Source organism: Dromaius novaehollandiae, chromosome W (genome assembly GCF_036370855.1).
Source record: "Dromaius novaehollandiae isolate bDroNov1 chromosome W, bDroNov1.hap1, whole genome shotgun sequence".
NCBI classification, from domain to species: domain Eukaryota; kingdom Metazoa; phylum Chordata; class Aves; order Casuariiformes; family Dromaiidae; genus Dromaius; species Dromaius novaehollandiae.
In genome coordinates, this window is record NC_088130.1 from 59,826,176 (window position 1) to 59,851,067 (window position 24,892).

The 24,892-nt window shown below is 41.4% G+C and overlaps 1 protein-coding gene across 4 annotated transcripts in view; it reads right to left on the reverse strand.

Moving 5' to 3' along the window:
• LOC135323470 (protein unc-13 homolog B) overlaps nucleotides 1–24,892 on the reverse strand; it is a 218,247-nt gene that overhangs the window by 74,865 nt on the left and 118,490 nt on the right. For all 4 annotated transcript variants that reach the window (XM_064500800.1, XM_064500799.1, XM_064500801.1 and 1 more), the window contains 6 exons: nucleotides 17,591–17,637; nucleotides 13,299–13,377; nucleotides 11,496–11,570; nucleotides 10,777–10,996; nucleotides 1,635–1,862; nucleotides 1,187–1,328 (listed from right to left, as the gene is read on the reverse strand). In XM_064500800.1, coding sequence (XP_064356870.1) covers nucleotides 1,187–1,328; nucleotides 1,635–1,862; nucleotides 10,777–10,996; nucleotides 11,496–11,570; nucleotides 13,299–13,377; nucleotides 17,591–17,637 — 791 coding nt within the window. The remainder of the gene's footprint in view (nucleotides 1–1,186; nucleotides 1,329–1,634; nucleotides 1,863–10,776; nucleotides 10,997–11,495; nucleotides 11,571–13,298; nucleotides 13,378–17,590; nucleotides 17,638–24,892) is intronic.

The window sequence follows — 24,892 nt, forward strand, 5'->3', positions numbered from 1 at the left end:
CTTGGCATGGTAAATCAAGGTCCTTAAGGCTCCCACACAGATTGACTGCTATTGTGGCTAGAGTTATCCAAATGGCACCTAAGCCTACTTACTACTTACCAAGCAGTAACGTTACCTTGGATTAAAGAAAGAATATAAAAACAAGGGCTTACCAGCTCAAAATAGAACTGAGACTTCTCTGTTGTTAATGATGAGCTCGAAACTACTTTAAAAATAATTTTGTTTGTACTGTGCATTGAAAAGACAAACCTGGACTGACATAAGCTTGATTTTAAAACGTAAACACAAACTTCAGTTTTCAGGGAGAACTTCCCTCCAAGCAGTTTGGGCAAAAAAAATCAGGGAAAAGAAAAATGAGAGAGAGATGACGTACAACAAAAGAGCTGACACACTGAAGCAAATAAAGATGGGTGCAATAGATTATCCAGAATCTTCAGAAGCTACTTGCTTCTTGGATTTCACGTCCCCATTTTTAATTATAACAAGTTTAATGATAAATTGATGGTACTATTTACTTATTCAATAAAAGTTTGACAGAACAAAATGTTTTTCAGCTTTCTGCGCTTATTTGATATCTAAAAAAAAAAAAATTGTACTTCCAGCCTTTATTTTTGATTCAGACGTTGATACATTGCTCATTTTGAAAACAGATAATCCCTCAAGCTATTGTTACACTGGCTTTCCAGAATTAAGGGGGAGACCAGTAGCTTCACAGACAAATGACAGACAACTACCTCCCTCTAATCTGAGCTCACAAATTTAGTCAAACACCAACACAAGCAGTAGGTCACAGGAAGCTTGCATAATCTTTTATACAAACTTTACTCTTTTATATTTCAAAGAATTTTGAAAGTACATCTATTATCCATGAACAAGAGTCTCCCAGCTAAAGATTTTCCTTCCTCTTTAGCTTTCTCTAGAAACATCAATATAAAAACATTCACAAAGCAGATAGATTTTTTTAAGTACACGTAACAACTAGGAAAGACGACATGGACAGGCATGCACCATGCATATTGTTATAGACATCAGCCCTCCAGACACACACACTGTGCTGAGGACAAATGAAAGCACCATACATGACAGGTGATGTAGGAATGCATGCAGATACACAAGGTGTCAGCACAGAAGCACAGGTCATACAGAAAGGCAGGAGAGGGATGAGAGCCCTTGGTAGAGCACTTACAAATAAAACTTCTCTTCCCAAACAGGGTTCAGGTTCCCAAAAATTGTTTTTGTCCTCTTCTTTGTTTTGCCCACTTGAACAGTTACGTACGGATCGCTGGACCCAGTCTTGTCTTTGGCCTGCAGACCCTGAGCACACACCACTGGAAAGAAAAGAAAAGGTGTTACTGCCACCCTCCAGTAAGACAATGTGTCCGCACACCACATGAAGCAGCAGCTCAGAACGCCCACAGAAACAGGAATACCATTTCTGATGAGCCTCAGCTCATGGTGCATTACAGTGCCTGGAGTAGGAAGTACATCTCCACCTGCTTCCTACACACTGAGCTGAAAGAGATACAGTTCAGAGCAGATGCTCTTCCTCTCCATTCTCTTGAGCTTCACCCTGACCCCCTCTTAGCTCAGGCTCCCAAGCAAGGCCAAGGGAACCCATGCCTCCCCTCACTCACCTGTGATCGTGATCTTTGCTGACCACTTTGAGGTGCCATCAAGCACGCTCTGCTTCACTGTCTTCATCTGCTGAGCATGTGTCAGCTTGCTCTCACAGAACACATCTCTGATCAAGTCAAAGATCTCTGGCTTGTTCCGCTCCCGGATCTTCATGCGATCCTTCATGGCCATGATGAAATTCTGGGTTCGGTCTTCCGCCCCATGCTTTGAGCTCTTCTCTGCTGCTCCTGTGCACCAGAAAGTACAAAACGCTCATCAGAAACATGCAAAGACAGAAGGTCATGTGCCACTGAACCTGGATGGCAGGATCAGAGTTGTGAGTTACCCTCCACACAATGCTGCTTGCTGTTGACTTTTGTAGTCAGACATTCGATTTCAACACACATGCAAGAGAATCCAGACCACTTAGTGCTGGGAGGGCATAACGGAAGGGGTATTCCCAGACTCCCCGCTAATCTGGACCAGGATGCTCTCCTGACCAGGGGCTTAAGTTCAAAACCGTCACAACTGAGAAAGACCCAGAAATCAGGTTCTCATAGTAACAGCAGCCATTAGCATGCCCCCTCCCCTCATGATCTTGCTTTGAATAAATAAGTCTTTGCTTGGGAAAGTGGCAAGAAGAGGACGCAGGTCCTTCATTCCAAATAGTACCTATGAGCTTGTCTCAAGGCTGCACATAAGCACCAGGTAAGAGCAAGAGTTCAGATGGACCCATGTGCACAGCATTTCCTACTGATTGGCTCCACACAGCTCCCATTCAGCACGGACTCACTGCCCGGCGTATGCCCAGTTTTTCTGCCTGGAATCATCCTGGTTGGATCAGGCATTAAGCTGGAGACATCTGAAGTACCTCTCTGGATCCCGCTCTTTATTTTATCAACTTGTAAGAAGCCAACACAACAAATCCATTACTAGAATCGTACAGTTATAGTAGATGTAACGTATAAGGCAGGAAATTCAAAAGTTAAAGACATGGACCATCATAAGAAAGGGGTGCAAGTACAGTATCTAGCAGATGGAAACACAAGAGCCCAGAGTAGAGGTCTATATTTCATGTGTATTTAACCAACTGGAAAACAGAGGACTCTGGTCATCTGTATATCTCTTAACGCTAAAAAGTTCATAAAATTACGAGATGACAAGAATGCTCCCACAACCAATTATTCCATATTAAATTATGCTAGTCACGTCCACTGTCAGATTTCAGCCACAGACTATTGCATCAGATATGGGGCATGCATTACTGAAAGTACTGACATGAACTAACAAGGTAGACAAATCAGGGTGTGAAAGGAAAAGCAGAAATCCAAGACTATACACAGTCTCTCTACACTGTCTGCAGTGATTTCAAGCTGTGATCTTAAATCAGATTTAGTGAAACCATGACAAAAATCCTGTGAACATATTCAACCATCATATTTCAGTTTAGTTTAATCTGCTTCTGTTTTTTTTGTTTGTTTTTTTCCTCCCCCTCTGGGATAGCTTAATTAAAGCATTCTTTGTTTTAGAGAAATGATCTTCTGCAAAAATAAGCATTAAAGCAGGTGCAAGCCTGTGCAAAGGCAGCCATCAAATCATGAAGATACCTAAAACTGCTTCCCTCTGGAAGAAGCTGGCAAAGATGATATTGGGAACACCTTAATATAAGGCATTACAATTTTGCATATGAAACAGTTTCAGCAGTTGGTGTCTGGATGCGAATAAAGTTCTGTGAAACAAGTGCACGCTCATAAAGGACCCCCAGCAGCACAACATAACAGGCAGCCTTGTTAGCAGGCTCAACAGCGTGCTCAGTGACTAACACTGCCTAAAGACATCCATTTCTAGGACCGCCAATCTAATGCCTTTCACCGTTGTTAAATTCACTTCAATACAGAAACAAAACTCAATTATAACTTCCACCATCCAAACCGAAAAGTATAAAAATGCAGTTTGGAACAGACTCTGACAGCTGAAGTTTCAGAAGTTCATTAAAGATACTGCGTACCAAGGCATGCTATTAAAGACCTGGGTCTAAAACAGGCCATAACTTTGCATTACCTGATAATTATTTCTCATTTTACTTGCTAGAGGCTTGATGTTCAGTATTCCATTTAATACAATAAAAAGGCATCTGAGAAAAGGCCCCAGAGTTTCCTGTTGTTGGCTTAAGATGAAATGAAATCAAAATATTGGAATTAATTACACAGTCCCTGCTGTCTGCACTCACTGGTGATCATGAATTAGCACCACCCAAAGTGATGTCTTGTATCAGACAGCCACCCAGTTGTAGACTCAGCATTTATTAAAGGAATACAAAAGTGAAATGATACCAAGGGCTATACTTTGAACTTCAGATAAGAAGTGCTGTCAGCTTTCGGCCTTCTGGGGACTGAGGTGGACTCTATTTTAGTACACGCAGAGCTACAGAAAGTTATTGGGAAACTGGGGGAGGACAAACTGAACAATTTGCGCTTCCTCGCATAAATTCTGAAATCTATAATGATCCACAGAAACAAACTCTGCCCTGCCTTTTTGGACTTCATAAAAATTAAGAACCAAAATTGAATATTAGGAGCTCATGTCATGCCTGAGTGGGAGTGCGCTAATTCGGAGCCATTTTCTAAAGAAATTACTAGCCAGGCAGCTTGCAGATATAAATGTTTTGCTGTTAGTCATCGAGATGGCCCCTGACTTAATACATTTTTGAAGCGGCACGGTCCGTATTGTTGCGTTAATGCAAGCACTCCAGAGGCACCAAAGCAGCTTCAGGACACAAATTTGGGCAACTGTAGGAATCACAGTTAAAAGGATATTTAACAGTCCCCCAAACCGGAGAGCTTGCACAGTGGGGCCACTCATCCAAGCTCGCTCGAAGGCCGCCAGTCGTCTGTGACTGCCTGGGCTGCGGACATGCAGCCACTGCCACAGAGCCCTCCTGGAGAACGCCCGCTTTTGTTCCCTTGAAGGCTCAGCCTCTGCTTCCCGACCTTCCCCAGTAACCCCCATCTCCATCCATGCTGCTCCCCGCCCTGCCCAGGCGAGTGGGCTCAGTTATTCCTTCCCTGGGAAGGTTCCTCCTCTCCCTGCAGAGGTTGCACTTGATCCAGAATGCAAAAGCTGGGACTAGGCAAACAAGGCAGCCTATTCAACAACACAGACTAATAGAGTAAAGAATAGACAAACCCTCTGTCACAACACCACACCCTTTCCTCATTTTAACACCTGCCTGTTGGTAAAAAATCTCCATGGTTTTTAAAATAAAGATCATCAGGGGATTAATGACCTATAATGCATGGGAAAAAACCCAAAGCATATCACTGCACTGGAAGGCAGAGAGTGCTTTTCTTGCTGGTGGAGTTGAGATTTTTTTTTCATTTAGCTGCAAAACGGTGATTTGGGGCGAGTGTAAAGGTTCAGCTTTTCAAGTAGTTCTGTAAATGACTATGGAAAGGCTAAGGAATATCCAAGTACTGTGTATAGGAATATACAGTATCATATCAATGGTACTGGGCTTTCCTTCTCTATTCCTCTCTAGGAATAAATTCTGAGCCAATTTATGACTGGAAACAGAAAGAAAATACGACTATATTGGGACTGGTATTGATACAGCTATTAGTAAACTGCCAGTGCTGTTACCTTATGCTCTAACAGGAAAAAGTCAAGAAAGCAACATTGGCAGGATAGAAGACAGCTGTTCAGTAGGCGGATAATGCTTAGAAATTACATATTCCTGCAACTTAAAATAGATATTCAAGTTTCAAATAAAGGTATCCTTCCTCCTTCTGTGCAAATATTTTCCTGTACAGGATTCTGGAAGCAAACAAGTATTCATCACCATGGTGCTTTAATCATCATTTGACACAGAAGCCAAGATGTTTATCACAAGAGTGACTTATCCATCTTACTAACAGTCCACCTTCAGAGCCAGCCTCTGCAACTGCAACCTGTTCAGAGTGTAACACACAAAAGTTTCTCATTCAAAAAGCCACAAAGATAAGTCCTGAGTCAGAAAACTCTCTGAAGAATTCCAGAAGTGAACCAAAGTCCCAGGGGCCAAAATGGTGCCAAGCAGTGCATCCAACAACGCAGCCGTAGTACCTTGCATGAAGTTCTCCAGCTTTGTGACTCCAGCACACCATAAAGAAAAACCTTTTCAGATGCACTAGCAAAGCCATATGGCTAATCACACACAACACGAACTGCTGTTCAACAGCAGTTTCAGGCTTGAGATCTCAATTTCTCATTTTCAAGAGCTCCCAGGAACCAGACTTGGATATCCCAGGGCTATTTCTCTTCTCAGGTTTAACTGTAATCTACCAAGAACTAGATTAGCAACATTATCAAAAAACAAGATGCACACCTGCAGAAGCAGAATACTACTGTGTGTCAAAAGCTAGCCCAGAACTGTGCAAGCCCCTTTTGCTATGATCTCGTTGTCATAATGTCCTTCCTTCCACTCTCTTCATAATTCTGCTATACATACTTCTTTGCATCTGCACATCCTACACATCCATCCTTGGCTTTACTCTTCCTTTAATACCAAACTTTGCCCACTCATCCTTCTCTAGCAAGTACTATACTGGTGCTCAGGGCAAGAGATAAAAGCGCCCATTTTCCAAAAGCTTGCCCACTACGTGGATTCCCAAGAACAGCCCTCCATTCATTTCCAGCCAGGTAAGAAAGGATTGGAACCCCACAGCGGAAATTTCAAGTACCCCCAATAATTGTTGAAGACTAAAAAGAGAGCATCTTACCTTGAGCAAGTATTTATGACCTTATAACAAAAAGGTTAGTTGCCTCATCACCACAATAATATCTTATAAATACCTGCAATAGAGAAACCTGGACTTTTTAATCCTCTCAGAGCAACAAGCTAGTGCCAACTACCCATAAACCAGATGGCTGCAGTACACATGCCACAAGTAATTCAAGGTTAGCGCACTTCAGACTGCCAATTCATGGAACAGCCTTGCTGAACTGATCTGCAAGACACGCCTCATCACACAATATTGGAGACCAAGCAAAAAACTGCTGACCCCTAAGCTGCTAAGCTGAAAGTGGCAAGTTTTGCTTTTTTTCTTAAGTAAATTTTAGATAAAAGTTTCACGCTCTTCATCTCTGCTGGGTGTCCTGTCTTGGGCGCAGTGCTTCCTGGAGCAGCAAATATATTCCAAACACATTCTTAATTGCCTCCTAGACAACTAATGTTTTGAGACAGTCTCACAAACAAACTGATGAGCAAATTAGCTTTAATATAGAAATAGTGCCAAATTTTACCCAAATGGATTTTGTTTCAAATTGCAACAAAGCAGTGCTGAATTTGAGTATTTTGTCACTACAGTCCCACACATTTGTTGACTCTGTCAGATACTCAATTTCTTAAAATATAGAGAGTAAGAAAAACGCTCTCAGAAGAAATAACCAAACTTAACTCTAATAGGCTTGGGGAAAGAGATCTTGTTATTTCCTAGAGAAAGTCATTGGAGTACAGAAGATAGATTAACAGCACATCCTGATATTAAGGAATAAAACACCAAGCGTCCACTCAAAATTTCAAGGCATAATCAACGGAATCTTATTTGTGACCATCCTGAAAATTCATTTACTCCAGTGCAAGATTTTCTGGAAGATTTATATAGACTTAAATGAAGACATATCCTGAGACATCAAGGCATAATTGATGAAATTTGTTTCTTACCAGCCTGAAAATTCATTTAACTCTAATGCAACATGTTCTGGAAGACTTGCATAGACTTCAGTGAGGATAAAATGTGAGAACATGCTTTTTTATACCAACAGCAATAATAAAACTTCTCTGCTGGGAAGAAACCTCCTCCTGAGTTTAATATACAAAACAGTTTAGTCTCAGATTTACTGGATCTCTAAACTATTGCTTTTCCTTACAGAAGTTCCTTTCTCTCCTTCCTCAAGCACAACCTATGTTCCTCAAACATGTATAAAAATTAATTTAATTTTTCCATTTTCTTCTGGCCTTGCGGGTTCCAATTAGAAGAATTTTAGCATGAACATGCCAAAACAATGAACACAATTTTCTGAAAAAGCCTTTTAATAGATTTCTAGTATCAATAATAATTGTTTTCCCAACCCAGAAGCATATCCACACATTGGTCCCACCATCTTAATCTCCCAGGATTACCTTTCCTCTGTCTCTTCTGTCTTTTAACCCCACACTGCCCACCTCCAATTTCCCTTTTGTTTCCACCCCAGATATGATACCTGACACACTCACACTGGCTACCCTTATAGCCCCAGCTCACAGCTTCTGTATCTTCCCTGCTCTGATACTGGGCAGCTTTCAAATAACTCAGTAAGCGAAGTTTTGCCTAAGTGCTTCACTAGTTTTGAGCCCAGAGCGCTCTCCCTCTCCTTACCTTCAAGCCTGTGTGCTGGAGTATCTTGTGTTTACATTTTGAAGGGAAATGGGCAAAGCAAATATCTACAATCCCATGAATAAGACAACAAGTTCTTATCTGGTGCTTTGCTATACATGAAAGCACTGTTGTTTCCAGTTGTTACTTCTACTCTATAGAAAAGCACACAGATCCACAACCCATTGTATAAACTGATTTAACTTCAGCCAGAGATTAGACAACCTGTTCCTACGGTTATTCTTCACAGGCTCTTCCAGAGACTCCTTACTCTCACCATTGAAGTCGTCATCTACCTTCCAGCCTTAGCTTTCTTATAGCAAATTTATTCCTTTTTTTTTTTCTTTTGAAAACATTAGAATTAAACAGACCATTGTCCTCCCTGCTGTTTATGTCCCTCTTCCCCAACTAAGTTCAAGCATAAGCAAGTTCAAAGGTGGATTAGACCAATTCAGAGAGCCATCACTGCTGGTCACTGAATATAGCATCTACTGCTTGGAAAGTCCTCAAGCCAGGGATAGCTGTAAGCTGGGAGAGCAAGCCAGAGATGTAGGAGCTCTACACTGCACATCCTACGCCTCTGCTTGGGCTCCATGACATCCCTTCAGAAACCTGATACTGGGACAGACCTAACATGGCCATTCTTAGCTTCCTGGAATAGCATCAGTCCTGCCTTCCTCCCATCTCACACTTCCAAGCCTCTCTTTTGAAACACAAACTCCTGTCCTCCTCTTGAAACAGTCCACATTTCTCCCATTACCACTGTACCCGCCACCCACCCCAGTCTGAAGGAAGCCTTCTTGAACATAGATGGCCAGAGCTGCACTCTGCAGGAATATATCTACCCTTAGTCATCAGCTATTTCTTAAACTTAGTTTTCCTTCTACTGCTTTTGACTTCATTACTTCTGCTCTGTACAGCTGAATTACATCTTTTTCCTCACTGCTGCTGATGCAAACCTAATTTTCCTCTACTCTCCCTATCATTTTGCCATACTGAGATATCACAGCTCCAAAGGGAACATTACTATATCTTGGACATACATCTGAAACAAACCTGGATGCACGTATCAGCAGCTTTTCATCTCAAACGCTGAAAATCCCCAGTTCACAGAGGGTTCTGGTGACTCCAGAAACCAAAAACTAACAAAGTTATCCCGAGTCTAAGTGATCCTCTACATCAGATTTGTCAGGAACCTGAATAATGTCTTAATTTCATTCTCCTGAACCAAATGAAATCCAGAAGCCCTTTGCTTAGGCACAAAATGGTCACAGCAAAGCGAAGCTGTCAATGATGCAATCCCTTAAATGCTATAAACTGTAAAGATCACCTCATGGCCCTTGAAGACAAATCAAGAAATGCTAAGCAACTGAGGAACAGATACATTTCACCAATATCAGCCATGTCTGTAAAATAAGCCACTGCAAATGGCCCCAGTCCTAACCGTGACTTCTTTAAAACTCTGCACACATGAGAAATAAAAGCGTAAAGAACATCTGTTTGAGGTGTCAAGATAAGCCATAAGAAACTGGTGACCTAGGATTCACTGGAATCCTTTGTTGGATCATCCAGTCTAACCTTCCCAACTAAAGTTTGAGACAGATGCAAGATTTAATTGTTTAGATTCGTGTCACCATAATTTGCAATAACCTGGTATATACTTCACAAACTTTTCCGATTACTTAGATTTACTCTATCAATCTGGAACAGCAAGAAAAAAAAAAATCAAGAGAAATGGCCCCACCTTCCTCCTCAAGATGTAACGTGCATGGTAGAAACTTGTACTCCATTTTAGAATAAGATATTTTGATCTCAAGCATGAATATAAATTAGAGACCAAATCAAGAAACAGTTTTACATGCAAATAAAAATAATGTGACTAAGCGAGTCAATCAATATTTTCTTTTTCTTTTTTAATCAAACCCTTCTATTTCCTGTGTTAGGTCTCATTTATTCTACAAGCTCACAGCTCTGTCTTCTTTGAAGAGAGGGCTCAGGTTTTGAACGCTGCAGAAACAACAAAATAAACCGCAGCGGTACTAGGAAGATGAGATACTGCCCATATGCTCAAACGACACCTTCCTACCTCACCCATCATCTAAGCTGACTCAGCCCTAAGTCTCTAAGGTGATTCAGCCACAAGGCTCTCCTATTTAAAAGGCAAAATGCCTTGCCAGCTTGCACTTCGTACAGAGAATTCCAGCTAAGTCCATGGTTTCTATCCCATCAGCAGGAATCCAGTGCTGCTCTGAAGATCTTAAAAACTACAGCAAAATGAGCTGATGGTAAAAACAAGCAATTTGCCTGGGATTCCAGGACAGGACTGACAGAAGAGAAGTCAAAATATCCAACCCAGTACCCTATCCATCCAGTCCACTTCCTCTCATCCGCCCTGGATATGCTAGTAAACACCCCACCTGCGGTGACACAGAGAGAGATTAAACACTTTACACAGGTCAACCCCAAAAAACAGAGAGATGTGACAGAGCCAAGAATTAAACTTTTTTTCCTTTTTTAAAAAAAGCACATTAAGCACAGTCTTGCAAACAAGTTTGTCTGTGTCAGTGGAGCAGTCCTTGTCCACAGAGTGAATGGGGCAGTTTTAGCCCAATATCATCTTTTCAGAAAATATGTAGTCACTTTAATAAAAGCTTTTCCACTCATCACTAAGGTATCACATATGGAGCTAGAAAAGGTGTAGAAACACCTTTGGAAATGACCACACTCCACTGCACCTCTCAAGAGGGAGCACAGCAAAGTCACTACTCACTCTGCAAGCAGTCAGCGTTGAGCAAGTCTTGGCACTTTTCATGGCACTTGACTCCACATTCAGCGCAGCGCATTCCCTGCCGTGCAATGCCCCACAACAGCCCTTCACACTCATAGCAGTAGGTAGGAGTGGTGGCTGTCCACACTTCAAAGTTGTGGGGGATTGTACAGGAGATGGGGTAAATTAAGGCTTGCAAAGTCTTCTTATAGACATGAGATTTCTAAAACACAAGAACACACGACCCAGCATTCAGAAAGGTGACTGAATCTGTTTTCACTGGTTATCACATGAGTTTTAAGAGAAAACACATGAGCGGTACGATAAATCTACGCTTTTGAGGTAGCCAAGTTTAGCAAACTTTCACAAGTGGCAGCAGAAAACACCCTTTCAAAGATGATTTTGCAGATATTTAAAAAAAATGGAAGAGCAAAGAACTAAGGTTTGTGGACAAGGAGTACCTTGCATAAAGCAGGTTTCACACAGTATCTCTTATGATAGATAGCACAAAAGGAAAAGATAAGATTCTATTTTCAGGACCATATCTGACACATTAAATGTTATTTTTTGTAAGTATGTTTGGTTTCTTTAAACAAATTAAGGAAGAAGCTTTGCATCTATATTTTTAGACATCTGTGAAGCTGGCTCCACATCCCAGAGAGCTAAACGCCTTTAATTTGCTTACTAAAAGTTATCAGGAGCCAAGCAATCCTCCCACTTACCAGCTCTTCATCCTTGAGAGATGTTCTGGTGGCCATTGCTGAGGTAATTCCGGCTTTCCGGGACTGGACCAGTGACTAAGAAGAGATAAAGTTTGTTATTCATTACCAGTATTCAGAAATGCTTTGGCATTACATGCACAGAGGTGTGAACAAGGGGAGAGCCTGCTACTCCAAAATGATACCAAACCAGCAGTCCATTACATTGAAGTTGGTTTCTTAAATGATGATAGCCCACATACCAGAAGAGTCAAAAGCATACTCTGAAAAGGCATCAGCTTGTTTCCATCTGTCCACAACCCATATTACTCTGGAAGATTTCAGTTTTGTTTCTTTGTACCAACTGTAGACAAAATCTGTGCTCACATCTCCACTTCTATGTTCTGGTAGCAACAGTAGCACTGCTGTCGCCTAAGGTCATTACGTGGGACTCGCTCATCTGTATTTAACTTCATTCATCAAAAGGAGATAATTTCATCAGTTTTATAACATATCCAACTCCCAAATACAACAGTGAAAGGGATACAAACAGGGTGAAAGAACAGAGGGTGGGTAGGGAGCACATGTTTGAATGTGCAGCGTGTCACATTCATTGGCCATCACTGAATACAATGAACAGCATCTCCCCCCAAAACGGCCTCCTTCACATCACGTCAGTGCTAAGCTCTGCAGCCGTGCAGACCGTCCGTCACTGCCTTTGCAGCACCTAACACTGACATCCAAAGGATTTCTTCAGCAAGCCACTCCAACTGGGTGAAGGCAAGGAGGAAATAAGAGCTAGCAACATCTGCGTTCAAGTCATCAAATCCTAACAGAAACCTCCATCTATGCTCTGATTTATGCTACTTGAAGGCAGACTGAAAAAGTTCATTCCATCAGTGATGTGGTAAGACAGCATACTGAATATACATGCACTGCAGGTTCAAAATAAAAAGCAAAATAATGGAGGGAAAAACAAGGTAAAATAATTTTTGTCTCTGGTGAAGACTTGGTGGATAATCTTTAACTCCACTTACCATGGCCTGTGGAGAGAGAGAGTGAAAGCATACAAAAGAAGTAACACAAGTTAATGCCATCATTGCAGAGACTTAAAAGATGCAAGCAGTTAGTAAAACACATACCAGCCTTCCCATGCATAAGCTGGCAGAGAAACTTGTATGCTATCTTTTCACAGGAATCACAGGATATGGCAACCTTGGTCTTGGAGCTCTTAAAGCCTTTCTCCCAAGTGAAAACGCACTGCTTGTGTTGAACGCACAGCCAAGAGAAAACCAATTCATCCCACAGAAGCCTTATCTCACCGCATCACACAAGCATATGAAATTTGTCCTCATTATTTGTTTGGTTCTTGTGCTTCCTCAGCACAGAAGCCTACTGGCAATATTGCAAATTACTTTCGAAATACAAGCACATATGCGCCGTTTATCTATCCTCTGAAATCCCAATCTTCTGCTAAGTTACTAAACCTTACATGGACATTATAACTTTCCGCAAAGTCTGTGATTTTTAGGAAAACATTTAAGAATAATGCAGGCCTACAAATAACGAAATAACCTGTTTAGAACAAAAAGGAAAGAGAACATTAAAAAGATCTTAGTCTACCAAGTCATACCTCATTCTCGCAGAGATTTTTGCAAGCACAACTCATAACTCCTTACTGTAAGAATTAGTTTAATTAAATGGGAAACCTACAACTTCTGGAAGTTGAAAGAACATTAGCAAACATCAAATGAACACTAGCACTTGTCACAAAGTAAAGCCATTTGCACCAATGACTATATCTGTGGGAGAAGAAAAATCTCTTACCAGATCACTGACAAGTGGAATTGGCTTTTTTTTGCGTAGATCAGGCATGCTATCGATGCCATAGAGACCACCCGCGGGCCTGGAAATTCAGAAGAAAAAAAAAGGTATTAAAAAAATCTCACAAGCAATGAGATATGGCAAATAGATGACCAAACAGCCTCCTACAAAAAGAAGAAAAAAGTCTCCTTGCTAATACCAATAATCAAAAAGAACAGAAGGACCTGGCCTTCATAAATGAAAAATCAGTTTTTCTGCAAATGCAACTCAATAATAATCTACTGAGCTGAAGTTGTTGCAAACTGAAAAAAAGTAATTTTCCAGTTCTCAGTGCTGAGGTCTGTGCTCACTCTGGGCAGCGAGTGGGGAAGGAAGGCAGCCTTTCCCCCAAGGCTTCTGCTGGGCAGTGATTTGGCAAAAACTCAGGCAACGGCAGAATCACAGACCTATGGCATTAATTCACACCACAGCTTAGTCAGCAGTAGCTGATTCACACGCTTATGCTTGGAGAAACATTTTTTGCTCCTTCAGTAGAGTTCAGTTTATAGTTTACTACTGCCATTGAGTATCGTATCAGGAAAGACTTTGGAAACTTAGAAAACACACTGGCATCAGTCTTTCTCCACTCCTTTCCTTTTCATTAAATCCACCTTGTGTTTCCTGTTTTGGGGGGTTTGGGGTTTTTTTTGTTTGTTTGGTTTTTTTTTGGGGGGGGAGGGGGGGGGAAGGGGAAAAAAATGCTTTTCTGGAGAAAGCAAAGACAGCCAGAATTGAGATTATGCTTCAGAAAGTGTACAGCTACAGTAAAAGCGATTAAGCGTTTATCTTCCTATAGGTAACAGACCTTTATGCCGTGTGTCGGCGGACGGGACGGAGCATGTCAAAGTGGATCAGACCTGGGGCAGTTCCCTGCTATCCTTCAGTGGAGTCTAGGCCAGAACATACTTAATCCTGGCCCTCAAAAAAAGGGAAGAAAACCCTCACATCTGAGGAGAAAGGAGATGTTAAGAATTCCAGCACAGAATAGGGAACCGTGCTCTAAGGTGCACAAGCATGTCACAGCACAGCCTAGCACGAGGCTATGACCAAGGAGAAACCAGTCTATTATATATAGAAACATGCCACAGTGCTATAAGGGTAAAATTGACTTTTTTGACAGGGTGTAGGAGGGTGATATGTCCGAGCCACAACTGAGCGACAGCCGCTGCTGGTTGAACAGCTCTGGTGGGAAGGTGCATAGTCACGGTTAACACCATGAACCAAGGTTTGCCTCTGTATGCAACATAGATATATGCAACTAGTCACAGTTGCATTGCAGTACTGCAGGTGGTTTTTGATGCTTCTACGTGGCAAACAAAAACCATTTGGTCAGCTGCGCTGCTCTGCCTATGAAACGGCAGAGCTAGACCCCCAGCTGGGGATGAGGGAGACACTCAGGCACGAGAAAGGCACAGATTTTTAGCAGTTCAGTTAATTAAAACTGCTGGAATCTTCAGCCAAGGATTTGAACAGTTCTCCACCGCTAGAAATCCTTACAGCAAGGCTGGTTGGTGTTTTTATTAAGGGCTATCCTTTGCAACAGTGAACTCCAGAAAATCTTTTTGACCAAGTCACACTCCAATAATCCTTTCTGGTTTACAAGAGAAAAATCTGAGCCAAATTAACCATTAATCAATACCTGCATAAAAAGTTTACTTTGTCAAAACTCCTCACACTCTTGCTGGAATCAAACTGGAAATTCATCCATTGCCCTGATGTTGCAAACCTTTTCTGACATGAGTGATAAGTATTGTTTTGGAGTAAAATAGGTGTCATGGAATACTATTCAGGTGATGTTAGGAATGCCAGCACTACTTACATCACAGTGCAGTGTAATTAATTAATAACTTTAGTTGATTAAAGTCTGTAAGACAAAAAGGTGCAACAGAATAGGCACAACTGAAAGGAAACTGTGATATTTTGATGTTTCCCAGGAAAAGAACACACTAAAATGGCATGTTTTATAAATTCAAGATAAGCTTAAACAAGTTATTGTCCTTGAGAACATATCTAGTTAAGACCTGGTTTGCGCCAAATATTTGTGATAGACTGAGAAGCTTTTGCACATGCAAAATAAAAAGAACAATGCCTAAGCCAGCCTCTGACAGAGGACAAGAATATTTGAAAGGTATTTGCAGTCTCCATTGAAGAGACACATCCAAATACCTAGATAGTTATACCTAGATGACCTGCTTTTAGGCTATTAATATAAAAAAGATCTTTCAGCAACAGTTCTTAATTTTCAAAATTATTCAGCTTGTTCTGTTTTCAGATACCTGAATCTCTTTACTCAAGCACAAGCTTAACTTTGCTTAACTGAATTACAGTTTTTGCACAGGTCCAATTACTGATGGTGCCTCATATAGGCACACTGTAGCTATATATGTAATAGGATAACTCTGCTCTGCAATGCATGTAATATTTATAGAACTATTACAGAGTACTATGTTGGGAAGTGAATAGCATCTCTGTATGAGGATGATGAGGGATTTATGTGCATTAATACACAAAACATATAGATATGAGAAGTTACACCCAGAAACTGATCTGTAATACTCACTGTACTTATTTTTTAAAAGCTATCTTTCCAAAGCCAGGCTTATAGACAGGAAGCTACTGTTACATTATGCTAAAAGCACATTCAGCTTGAAGCATGTATTGATACTTCAATACTAGCTTTATCACATAAATGTTTACATTAAATCTTGAAAACTTCAGCAAGCAAAGATGGTTTGTGATGACAAGAAACGATTACCTCCCTCAAAGAACACCACTCTTCTAGTCTTTCTTATGGAAGAACAAGTCTGAACATAAGTGTTTTAATATACTTTGTGGCTAACAAGCCACAATGTGGCTAACATTGGAATTAAAGCTTTACCAGCCACAAACAGCTTTTCTGGAAATCTGGGAGAGACAGTGAATAAACCAGACTTTTGTCAAAACTACATTAGCTGGCCTATTTTGTTACATCCCGCAGGGAGAGGAAAAAATTATAGACTACAGCGAACGCTGCCTGGCATTGACAAAACAAATTTTAAGTATTTAAGGACTGCCTTTATATTCATCTTTCAAGCTAGGAAATCACTTTATCTGTGCAAACCAGTAAACGCAGTGTATTGACTCCTCGTTAATACAGGAGAAGGTGCTGTTTATAGTTAGAATTAATCACTGTCTTCTGCTCCTGCTAATTGCCAGTTCTCCAGCACTCTGCTCAGCAGAGTCTTAGACTCCTTAAGAAAGGGGTTGCTAGGCAGCTCCAGGCATCTGCAGGTGTGGAGGAAGCTCCGTGGCAATACCAACATTACAGAACAATTACTCCAAATGCAGAACGCTGTATAATGAAGCCTTTGATTTAACTTTGTGTTTTATTAGCAAAGCCTACTTCAGTAGTATGAGCATTAACCTGTACGTGCGGAAAGCCAGTCCCTTGCTGAGATTTCAGGACAAATCTGCTGCTACAACATCAGCACCTAATGAGTGTACCACCACAAAACCACCTCGCTCTAATTGCATGCAAAGCACATCGCCCAACAGCTCGGAAAAAGTGTACACTTTTCCGGACAGGATTCTAGGGAAGCTATCGTGCTGGCATCTATTATGCAGAGGATCACGCTGATATTAGACATAATCAAAATTTGTCTGCTTCATTTGCTGCCACTAGCATGCTGCAGCAAGAACGCACACAGCCGCTCACTCTGACCTGCCTGAAAGAGGCATTATCGTTACTACTTTACAAATGACAAACTGCAATGATCTCCAGAATTACTCCAGTTTTGACTACTACCCTGGTCATAAAAAGCACTGCAAAGAGAAAATTTCCCCAAAGTTACTTTTTTCTAAGAGCAAAAGACAAAGCAATCATTCTGAGCTACTCTCCCCCTTTCCCAGTGCCGGTTGCGACTGATTCAGGAAAAAAGACCTCATCCAGCCTCCTCTCTATGGTACTCAGCAAGGAATATTTACTAACTAGTGCCATAAGCACTTGTCCCCATCACTTGAGGGACTATACACTGCAATCATAACCTTGTTTTTAACCACAGACCTCCTGAATAGCTGCACAGCCCACCTCCAGCTGTTTAAAAGGATACTGAAACGCAGCAGCAGCCCGGCTCTAGGTGAGACATAGCTATTTCATTATTCCTGAAAACAGCCATTAGAAACATTAGAAGTGATACTTCTACTTCAGTTCAAGTGGGGACCACAAAATACACAGTAACTATAAACATACAGAAACAAGATCTCCAGATGCTACTTACCCTCCTTTAAGCCAAGGTGGTTTTGATGGATCAGCCTCATCTTGATCCTTTAATGGAGGAAGGGGAAAGAACAACGTGAAATTAGTTTCTGAAAACACCAGAAAATATTATCAGATTATATTCTGAAGAAAGGATAACAGACCACACTGCATGCAGGCAAATGCATACAGACATTCATTCAAGCACCTCAAATGACCAACACGTCAGGACAGGTCATATGGACACAGACAGGCTATGCAATTTCATTAACACCTAGAACTGGGGCCAGAAGAGCCTGTTCAGTGCACTTCTCCTTTCAAAAGGGAGCTTTGAAGACCAACTCTTTTTTTTTTTTTCTTCAATCTAAGCCATGAATTATTGGAGAGCTCTTCTTACTCTAGGTCACAACTTACGTGAACATGGTCATAATTGGGACACTGTAAATTAGAAGCATCTGTATGAAATGGACAAATGATTGATCAACATGAAACTTTGTACAAACATATATGAGCTTTCTTAGGCACAGATCACGTTAGTGTCACTTGTTCATGCTCAAACAAAGATTTTTCAACCCCCTAAGCAGGAAGTTTCCACTGCAGCCCCCACCATTCGTACACAAGTATTTCATTTCCAACAGGCGATGAACAAGGGCAGTCACTTGCAAGATGATTGCAGGAGAACCGTGATCTGTAGATATGATGGTAACCACTACAGACAGCAATATAAGGATCATCTGAATTCAAACCATGTTCTTATATTAGCATAAGAGTGTATTTAGAGGGCAAAGTCTCGTGTCTTTGAAAATCTTAAAAGGACTGATTACAGTTGAGAAGCTTTTAAACATTTAAAACATACCTGGGGGAAAACAGTAAAGATTCTGCATAAGGGGAAATGGTAACATCTCTGTTCCTATAGTACAGTTCATGCATCCTCCTGCATACTCCTTGAAAGGACAGGTAGTTTCCAGCAGCAACACAGAGATAAGCAAAATAAACTGCTAATACCTAACAGTCCAACCTCAGACAATCATGTCTGCCAAGAGGATAAAGAGGCTATAACTTGCGCACAGCAGAAAGCAAACATAACCATATCTCCAGTCCGGGAAAGCACAATCTGAGAATCATCGCAAAGTAAAGCAGTACCCATCAGAAAATAAGCTTCAGTTATACGCAAGATAAAAGAACATAGCACCAAAAGAAAGATGTACTACTTCATCTCCTTTGGATGAGCTGCACAACCTGTGGGTTGTTCACAGGTGACAGGAGAGGTCTTGCAAAAGGAGCAGAAATAACGAAGAAAAACAAGTTTGAGGTCTCAAACTGTACAGCAGCAAGAGCCCAAACTTCTTATTCATTATTCTTACAACTCCAGGGCCACATAGATCAGAAGACTAAGCAGATTTTTTTTCCCAATAGGCATGAGCAATGTGATGCTACCCAGTACTTAATGCACTTCTCAGCTTTTCTATGTGCCTGCAGAACTGGTAGGGGCTCTGACCCACAGAGTCTGTTCCCGGTGCACATTTCCCCAGCACACTGGGGCACAAGCTCTCCCCACGTATGCTCGACACACCTCCCCTCAAAGCTGTGCTCCCGAAAAACTCCTCCCCGCAGCCTGAAACCTAGGCTTCCTCCGGACAGACCTGGATCAACTGCTGGTTGAGAGCAGGGATTTCAGGAAGCAAATACGACGAGCTCCTTCAGAGCGCAGAACGCAGGACAGCCCTAACTTTGCCTCTGAACACTTGGAAGAGTCATGGCTAAAATGCAATCATAAAAAGGAACAAAAGTATTATACTGGACTGAGCTTGACATCAGTGTTCAGTCAAAGCTGAGCCACCATCTTGAACAACTCAGAATGGCAAATGAACGTAGCATCATTTACTGGTAAACATAATTGTGTGTTAAAAGTGTAACTTGCTTTTCAGTCAATTTATCTGAGCAATTCTAAACATAAGCAGCCAATCTTTGAGACATAAGCAGATCACAAATATCATGGGCCATACCACAGCACTGAGCCCACGAGAGCATCAAGAACCCTTTGGGGCGGGGGGGGAATCCAGTCTGCAAAGGTTGAGGGGGCAGAAAAAATGATCAGGAAACAAATCTCCCAGCTTTTGAGACACACAAAGTAAAACAAAGTAAAAATTGCCAAAAGGCCAGATAAGCTGTACTTCTGCTTATTTGTTTTAATTTCTTTTGCCAAGCCAAGCCTTTTAGACTTGTGAATAAAAAGAAAACCAGAGAAAAAGGAGAAGCCTCTGCAGGGCTGAGATTAAAAATCATCTGGGTATAACAGCACAAAACAAAAGACAGAGCTTTCAGGAAGTGACAGTGTTGATGCAGGGGCCAGGCAGGTGATGGCTGTGTGGGAACAGGAGTTATCTCCAGGCAAAAGCCAAGCAAACAGGTTAATTTGCTCCAGGCATAGTTCTCCCTGAGTAAGTGCTGAGAGAACCAGCACCTGACATCCATCAAACCAGGGCTGATGCCTGAAGACTGCAGAAGAGTAAATGCAGTGCCCACAGTTAAGGCGTGCGAGGGAAGGGGAGGATGTGATCCAGACTAGCATAGGCTCATTATCGACTTCAAGAGCTTGTAAGGCTTCAGAGAAAACATAAAAGGAAGAATTAACATGGGGACAAGTGGAAAACAGGATAAATGTCATACAAGGTACACCAGTTTTTAAAAATAATGTTTTTTCTTTGACAAAGCAACCAACCATAAATATGCAGTTGATACAGTAATTCTTTTTATTTCAGCAAAACATTTGACATGATGCCATGTGATGTTAATTAGGCGGGATAAACTAAGGAGGAGTAGGGGAGCCTTAAGGTGGGTAAACAAGTAACTGTAGCTGAGCCTGCCATGGACAACGTCACAAGGAAGTTAGTGGGAGTAAGGCAGATATGCTTATAAAATCTGCTGATGACAAACACAGGAGAATTACTGATACAGAAGAGAACTGAGAAACCCTATGGAAAAAGCTGATGGCAGTAAAGATTGTGACAATAGAGAATTAAACGCAGTACAAACAGCAGGGTCAGACCCCCCCAAAGCCTACTGCAAATTTTACTGCATACAAGGGGACGTTCAGTGGAAGGAAAGCAGCTGATGGCGAACCTGACTTCCAGTCATCCCAAAGTGCCCACAAGCCACGATGATACAACCATATGGGGAGAGAGCATCATCCATAAGCACACAAGTAAAAAAACTTCCAATTGGAAAATTGAAAAACCAGCGTGAGGATGCAAAGACCATACTATAAGGAGGAGAATGGGACAGCTTGCTTACTCTAGCAAAATGGACCTTTTTCTGTGTATACTCATTAGACAGGAAAACATGCAGCACGGAAGAAGAACTGAGGACAAATACAGATAGCAGTTGGAAATAAGAAGTGGTCTAACCATGATAGGATTGAAGTTCTGTAGTAGCCTTTCAAAAGGAGAAGCGGACACCAAAACTTAACTAGTTTTAGAGAGGGAAACTGGATAGTTTATATACAGGTTAGTGACACAATATTGCACAACGGCAGAGGGTTGGACAGTGACAAAGACGACCTCTGCAGTCCCTTGTTGCACTAACCTGCAGTGTCAAAGGAGCTTGGAAATGGTGCATGTATTACCTACAAGAGCTGGCGTGCAGTTTAACCTGGTTCAGACAGCTCTGGGAGCTCTGATTAAGCATAACAAAGCAAGCCATAGTTTATACCACTATTGCAGGTAGGAACATTTCATAGAAACACATTCCTCTTCATTTACAAGAGGCAAATGGCAATGCTGTTTAGATAGATTTGCTGCAGCTGGAGAGTTGCCTAGGGTTTGCTCTCCGAATGTAGCACTCATAGCAGTGTGCCAGCACAATACAGCGGCCAGTCTGGGTCTCATTGCCCGTTGTGGAGCTGCTCACATCCAGCAGCCCCAGATGATGGCCAGGCTTGCTCAGAGCCTGGGTGAGCAGAGAAAAACACAATAGGCAGAGGGGAAGAACATCCAGAACAACTGCAAGGGTTTTAACCACTATCCTTCCCCAAACAAATGGGAAGGGAAAACAAAGCCAGCACATGTAACATGTAGACATCAATGCTCAGCGCTCCCTAGGAAATTGCTTTGTGTCTGGCTTCTACTTTCCTTCTCTATGCAGCTGAGTCACTTGATCTCTCCTTGGAAGCAGCCAGGCCAGCTTATTTGAACCTGGAAAGTACTGATGTTTACGTCTTCAGTAAGTGCATACAGAAGCACTGAGAAGATGGAGCAGCGAACATGTAAATAAAACAGCCTATCATGTCTCTCTCCAATTTTTGCATTTCTGATGCTGGTCGATGATGGTTTTTACAACCACTATCCAACAAATATCTTCTGCCGGAGAAATGCCTGTCACCCCTAGTAATTCAGTATGTTAACTTACAGTAAAGAATGATGCAATCAATTGCTGCAAGGTCTTTGCAAAGTAATTAAAGTTTGGGGTTTTTTTTTAAACCAAGAACCATTTAGCAAAATAATGCCAGAGACACAGTAGCATGAATTTCATACCTTGGATTAAACAAGTCAACAGACAAGATCATTTAAGGCACAGTATTCAATCATCAGGAAAGCTATGTTTAGTAAAGCCTAAAAAGGAACCCAGTAAGAGTTTTGACTATTCAGGAAGAGCAACAGCTAGAATTATAAGTAATTTGAGAAGTTATTTAAACAAGTTGCAATTTGCATTAAGATTATTTCATATACAAGAGGATGTTTCAATGGCGAGAACAATTATATGCTTTTGCAGAAGAAAAAGTCCATAAAACAGACAGAGAGGCATCAAAAAAAAAAAAAAAAAATCACCAAGTCTGGAGGAGCATAAGGAAAAGGAAGAACATCTCCAGATCTGTTAGTCCTCTACAGGACTACATATAAGGCATTCTGAAATGTAACTTTCCATCTCATTTAAATATTGTATCTGGCACATCATTCTCTTAGATGAAAATCAGATGTAAAACATAGAAAGCTGCATTATTTAAATGGACACGAGAAAACTCAATAATGACTTCTTGTTTGTTTTAAAAATCGCCCTTACCTGTTTCCAAGTACCATGTTAGGTTATGAAACCTTCAAACCAAACTCTGCCTTCTAGAAATTCAAATTCCTTTGCTTAGTTATAGAAGAACGCAAATCAGGGTAAAGGAAGGTACAACTATTTCAGTGTCTAAATAAAACTTCTAGGTATGTCTAATTAGACCCTTTTTTCAGGGGTATTAGCAGAACCAGACTGAGCTAAGTCATCCCAATTAAACTAACTAGTCTTGTCATTCAATGCCTTTATTGACTCAAGTACACTGTATTTTACATGGAATCCAAAGCTGCAACAAGCCAAAGGATTATTTTACTTTCACTGCAGTCACAGTGAATCTTCAAAAGCACTGATTCAAATAATGACTGAAAAGCCACAAAGGAAGCTACTTCCACCTGATGACTTCTGCAGTTAGTCTTCCACCTGCCAGATGAGCAGCCTAAAGAAAGGCTACAATGTTTTTGCACCAAAACCAGAAGATGACAGAATTTGACAGCAGTTCTGGATTTCTCTGTACCTCTGCGAAAGTGTTAGTGGACAGACACCTGCCAGTAAGAATGAAACAAAGCTGTCGATACATGGACCAAAGCTTAAAAATGCAAATTCACGAAGCTCAAAGACCTTCATGGAAGCCTAAAAGCCATACAACGTTCAGTCTACTCCAGGAAGCTGATTTAACATGACTCGTACAACTAACAGCGAGGCAGGGGCACAGCAGGCACCTAATCCACATAGCATGGATTCAAAGGAGGAAAGAAAAAAACAAACTGAGAATCAAACAGCCAAAAACTCCTCTGCATGAGGTGCAGTTGCAAACACAAGCTAAGATGTTGCACAGCAGTCAACAAAAAGTTCTGGGCATCCTCCCGGGAGGAAACAGTTACCTGCTGCTCACAAACCACTCACCCACCCAAGCATCGTAAGCAGAGGCAACAGGTCCATGACGGGAGAGGCAACAGCTGCAGGTACTAAGGGAGGAGTCCTGTCCTTTCTGTTGGGCACACTGCCCTGTTATCCAAAGCAATGGGCAGCCTGTAGCTAGCTAAAAGGACACAGGATCTGCAGCAGACACCTCCCAGCACCCATAGCCTTGCTGAATCCCAGGACTATAGCCCATCATGGTACACTTGACTTCAATTGCAGTAACTTGTACGAAACAGAGATGGAGTGAAATAATAGAACTGAGGAGAAATTAAGAAATACTTGGTTTAGGAATCAAAGGAAGAGGGTGATTACAACACACAAGACAGACAATTTGTTCTCCGCTAGCCTGGTGCCTGTGCACGTTGCACATGCCCCACAGAGCACTGAAGGGAAGAGATCACTCAAAATGTGTGTGTTTTCTCTTTCTAAAAGGTAAAAAAGGTAATAGGCACTGAACAGATTCTTAACTCATACACAGCATTAACAATGCCTCTGACAACCATAACATGCTAAACTGAATGTCTGCGCCTCAGCCGAAGCAACCGGTTACACGAAGACAAGGCATGCACACACAGGTGTTTCAGAGAGAGAGATGCTGGTTAGAAGGGACAACATGTACAACCTGGAGCTCTCCTCTACCTCCTTCTGCAAAGAAAAAGAGAGGAAGGAGAGGAACAAAAGTTAATAGACCAGATTTTTGCCACCAGCTCTGTAAAATTATTTCAGAAAGTGGAGTAAACATTTGCTGCAAGTTGATAAAACATTCACACAGCAGAGTTTTTTTTCCATGTGCTTCCCGGGCATACACCAGTTAATTAATCTCTACCAATTAATCTCTAGTTAAACTGTGATCAAATTTCACCCATAACTACACATGCATTAGAACATACAGTTCTGAGAGTTGATTTTACAGCGTTCCAGCTCCCGTTTTTTTTTAACTCAAGAACCTTTAATAATCTTAATTAATACTGAATTAGAGCTGCTATTTATCGCACTTGAAGAGAACCTGTATTTATCACAAACAGTAAGATTTATCCCCCTTGCCCCCAGACTGCATGCACTGTTTGCATATGGAGCATTCCCCCCTCCTCCCCCCTGTACATTTTGCCCATTGGGAGGAAACCAGGAGCTCCCACGGAACATATTTTGCTTTTGCAAATACCATAATGCTGAGAGAGATTTTCTGGTTTTATAAATCTAGGCAATTCTCCCCTGAGAAAAAATCCAGAAGCCTCCTACACTAGATCTCATATTTATGGATGGGCAATTTCAAGACTAGTAAAGTTATGAGAGCCATATTCAAAGCTTCCGGTACACACACTACCAATCAGATAAATCTGTATCTGCA